At 36.1% G+C, this 4,393-nt stretch overlaps 1 protein-coding gene across 12 annotated transcripts; it reads right to left on the reverse strand.

Annotated features, from left to right (window-relative positions):
- Positions 1-641: 641 nt before the first annotated feature.
- Positions 642-3,838, reverse strand: LOC131633677 (serine/arginine-rich splicing factor SR45a-like). Of its 12 annotated transcripts, none has more exons than XM_058904370.1 (8): positions 3,709-3,838; positions 3,176-3,198; positions 2,982-3,080; positions 2,482-2,590; positions 2,159-2,308; positions 1,621-1,684; positions 1,375-1,534; positions 642-1,344 (listed from the first exon to the last, which is right to left on the reverse strand). In XM_058904370.1, exons 1-8 carry the CDS (start codon positions 3,709-3,711, stop codon positions 909-911), a joined length of 1,044 nt encoding a protein of 347 aa, XP_058760353.1. In that variant the 5' UTR covers positions 3,712-3,838; the 3' UTR covers positions 642-908. The 12 variants fall into 12 exon arrangements, 2 of the variants coding, with proteins under 2 accessions (XP_058760353.1, XP_058760352.1); XR_009293382.1 differs by lacking the exon at positions 642-1,344 and adding an exon at positions 1,908-1,992 and having other exon boundaries at positions 1,458-1,534; XR_009293378.1 differs by lacking the exon at positions 642-1,344 and adding an exon at positions 1,908-2,007 and having other exon boundaries at positions 1,458-1,534.
- Positions 3,839-4,393: the final 555 nt, after the last annotated feature.

The following is a 4,393-nucleotide window of genomic DNA, read 5'->3' on the forward strand; positions in this document are numbered from 1 at the left end:
ACAACTCATTCAATGATTCTTTTCCATTCTCTTATCATTGTTTCTTTTTCATTTTCTTATTATTGTTTCTTTTTTCCATTCTCTTATGATTGTTTCTTTTTCATTTTCTTATTATTGTTTCTTTTCCTTTATCTTATCTGCTAACCCGGGTGGCATGAATTTGCTATATACTTCTCTCCTAGCTAAGTTAACTAAGTTAACTTTAGTGACAATTCTGTCATGAGATACTCTCGCCCAATTTCAGTTAGATGCAAAAGATAAATTAGATAGAACTTTGTAGACTTCTTTAACAGTATAGCAATTTGAATAGATTCTTAATTGATTGTGTCAATCTATCCTTTATCATTTCAATCTAATAGTATCTTAAAATAAGCACCAAAATGAGTTACTGGTCAAGCAAAATAACCACGGAAGTACTCCACGAAGCTGAAAACACCCATATTATTTGTTGTGGAATTTCGCACACATGTCACCCAAAGATAAAGACAGACCAATGGTTCATTGGATCTATCTCTGTTAAGTCAAACACAACTCATGGAAGATAAAGATATACCCGCTCATTCACTACGCAATGTAGGATAAAAGTAAAATTAAGTACGTAATGAAATATTGTGACGTAATTCTAAACATAAGGAAAACAATAAACGAAGGACATGATCTAAAAATTACAATGAAACCTTGAGAAACTACAATGATTGGTTTAGAGCATAGAAAAGTAATTCAAGTACCAACAGTATATATAACACGACATCAGGTATCTCAATACAAGTCCTGAGCAAAACTAAAGAACTAAGAACTCTATTAAAGCCAATATATGCTTCTACGCAGGTATCTCCACCTACTACTCAATATATGCTTCTACGCTAATAGGACTACTATTAAAGCCAATCTTAGGACAGACTAGTTGTTCAATTTGAAGGAGATGTAGATCCAGGAGTATTCGACCTTGAAAACGATCTAGAACTCGCTCTTACACTTGAACTTCTTGATCGAGAATGCTTAAGTTTGGAATAACCAGCACTCTTTCTAGAGGTTCTTGAATGACTCCTTCCTGATCTCTTCCTTGGCCTGGGGGAGACACTTCGAACAGGAGAGACACTTCTTGAGTAGCTCCTCCTCCTTGACCTCCTTGGTTTGGGTGAAACACTACGGGATACTGACCTGTAACGGTACCTTCTGTAGTAGCTATCATCAGGTGAGTCATATCTAGAGTCATAGGGAGAGTGTGATCGGTCACGCATGCTGACAGGAGACCTGCTGTAAGGAGAGCGAGACCGGGAATATGACCTGTGTCTATCATAATGATAGTATGACTTGTGTCGGCTAGAGTATGGCGAGTATGCCCTCCTTCGCCTGTATTCAGGAGAGTAAGACGTCCTTCGCCTGTATTCAGGAGAGTAGGACTTCCTTCGCCTGTATTCAGGAGAGTAGGAGCGACTTCTACTACGATAAGAAGGTGATCGACTGTAGCTTCTTCTATACGGAGAATAGCTAGGAGAACGTCGAGGAGAGTAGCTTGGAGAACGACGCCGTCCTGTATTCATCAAAATGATAAGGATTTAAAAAGAATAACTATGCACAATCATAAATGAAATCACAAGAAAGAACAGTGAAACACACCTCGAATAGTCCTGAGACCTAGATATTTCCCAGGTGTCGGGGTTCGACCGCGTCGTCTTCTAGCCTGCAGAAAATGCAGACAACAGCATGAGGACAACGTATTGCTATGCACATGAATGTAAGCAACAATAACATCAATACAATATCCTAATATTAAATATTTAGTCCAAAATATGTATAAACCCTTTGTCAGAGTATGGTCTTAATGGTCATAAAAATGAAGGGAACATGGAATTACAAGATATAATTGAAAGAAAAATAAAAGAGGGAAATGCAGGGCATACAACCCCAACGATCTGATACTTGTTGATGTATTTGATTTGTTTGTTAATTGTGATTTGAGTTTGATGAAGGGCTGCTTCACACCCTAACCTGCTGCCACAGAAACTTCAAATGGAAAGAAGCATAAATCTTTCAAATTTCATAAATAACTTAAAAGAGCAAATCATCCATAGATCATCAACGCAATAAAGTTGAACAAAAATCAAAACAATTGAGAATAAAAGCCCCAAAATGAGACATTGTTCATTTGATGTACCTTCTCCACCATGATAACACGCCCTTCAAGTACGGAACGATCCAGATACTTCACACAACGATCAGCTTCTTCTAGAGTACTCATTGTCACAAATCCAAAACCACGGGACTCCCTTGTCCATGGATCAACAACCAGATGAACATCTACCACCTACAAAAACAACTCAAAAGTATTAACATATTTAAATTTTAAGGACTAATAAGCCACTTCAAAAGCAAAATGCCAGTTCAAGTTCAACAACTAGATGGATATCTATCATCTACAAAACTGTACTTAAAACTAACAACAAGCATTAAATGAATAGAAGACAACAAAGAACATACTTTTCCTTCAGCAGCAAAATGCTTCTCCAGTTCTCTCTTGGTGATCCTAGGAGACAGTCCCGTCACATACAAATTGTTTCCCGGATTTTCAGCATCTCGTGATATGCTCCTGAATCACCAGAACAAAACAAATTGAACATTAGTGCATACATAACATATGGTCAAATATGATAACAGAGAAGCAATAGTCGTTTAACCGTATCAAACCCCAAAAATTACAACAACCACCGAGCCTTATCTCACTAAGTGGAGCCAGATACACAGAACAACTTCCACCATAATGTTCTATTTTTATCCAAATAGTTAATCTCAATATATTTCTTAAAAACATCCCTAACAGTTTTTCTAAGTCCTCCTCTACCTCTAGTTATTCGACTCCTCTCCTCTTTATCTGATCTACTCTCCTTACCACAGAATCTAAAGATCTTCTCTCTACATGCCTTCTCTCTCGATGCCTAAAATTTAATTGAAATATAAATAGAGTGATCGGGGAATCCTACCTTGAACGGCTTCCGGATCTGGACCTTGAGAGAGACCTGGACAAAGACCTACCGTAACGCCTGTATGGCGAGGGTGAGGGTGAGGGAGAGGGCGAATACCTGTGAAACCAAAATTGAGCACATAAGCTATATTGCAGAAATGCAAAACCACATGAATTCAAATAGTAAAGTAGAGCACTCAGTAGGAAACTAACCTTGATCTTCGTGAGTAGGACGTCTGCAACAAATCAGCAAAGGGCAAAAAAATATATCAGTACTTTTACACTAAATATCATTATAAGAAAAAAATTATTTGTTAAATTCATAGAATAATTATTGTATATAATTTATATAATAGACTATATACATTCCATATTCAATGAATCTATGAAGCAAATAATCAACTTCTCGTACGGAATATCTAAATTTCAAAATCAAATTGCATCAATATCAAATCTTTACGTTATCGACCGAATTCTACAATGAACTGAACACAATTGGACGAAATTCAAAGAATAATAATAAAACGAATTCTTTAGAACTCGAAATCAACTTTACACGGGATTAATTTCAAGAAAATCATTTTCGATGCTATAGCAACAAAAAAAAACAAAGCTTCTCAACTAGGGTTAAATATCAATTACATGCATAGATATAGTTCAATTAGACATGATAATGAATCAAAATGATGACAAAATCGGCGAGATTGTTATTTGCATGTACAGAGAATGACGAGATAGGTGCTTACCATTGTTGAAGGTGAACAGAGAGAGAATTTGAAATTTGTGAATATGGAGAAAGATGAGAATGAACGCTAGTTGTTTGTTTTGGAATCAAGTAGCGTTGGGGGAAAGAAGATGGTTGTTATATAGAGTGAAATGTGAGGGTGTGATTTGTCTGAGGAGAAGTTTCTGGAGAATCGGACGTTAAACCAGAGTTCGACACGTAGAATTCTTTATGGGACCATGATTGGCTGCAGTCAATAAATTGACGCAGTCACCTGTCATAAATATTAGTCGTTCGATTTAGATTCAACGATCAAAATTTAACCTCAGTATTTTTAGTTACATAATTAATATTAAACATGTAATACTTTGTGCCATTTGATTGAAATCAGACGGCCAGAAATGTTCCAACTGTGTGACTGCAGGAAAACATTGACAGCAGGGAATCCTGTTTCTTCTTTATGGGCCATGAGCCGTGCTTTTTTGAGAATTTATATTGCGACCTCCCATTTTATACATGTCACCCTTTTTAAAGGACATTTTTACCGAATTATTTTGGTAAAATATTGAATTTTTTGAAAATTTAGATATTGTATCAGAAATTTCATATAAATATAAGAAATTGTGTTGAATTTATCAATTTGCCGTGTCTGATACTACATACCGGAAATTTAAAATTTCCGGTACCAGATATTTCAAATTTCCGGT

The sequence above is a fragment of the Vicia villosa genome, unplaced genomic scaffold, assembly GCF_029867415.1.
Source record: "Vicia villosa cultivar HV-30 ecotype Madison, WI unplaced genomic scaffold, Vvil1.0 ctg.001162F_1_1_3, whole genome shotgun sequence".
NCBI lineage: Eukaryota > Viridiplantae > Streptophyta > Magnoliopsida > Fabales > Fabaceae > Vicia > Vicia villosa.

Coding starts and splice junctions, on each gene's coding strand:
- LOC131633677 (XM_058904369.1), bottom strand. Junction 3,081..3,175: donor TCCTACTCACGAAGATCAAG/GTTAGTTTCCTA, acceptor TTGGTTTCACAG/GTATTCGCCCTCTCCCTCAC. Junction 1,535..1,620: donor AGGTCTCAGGACTATTCGAG/GTGTGTTTCACT, acceptor TGATGAATACAG/GACGGCGTCGTTCTCCAAGC.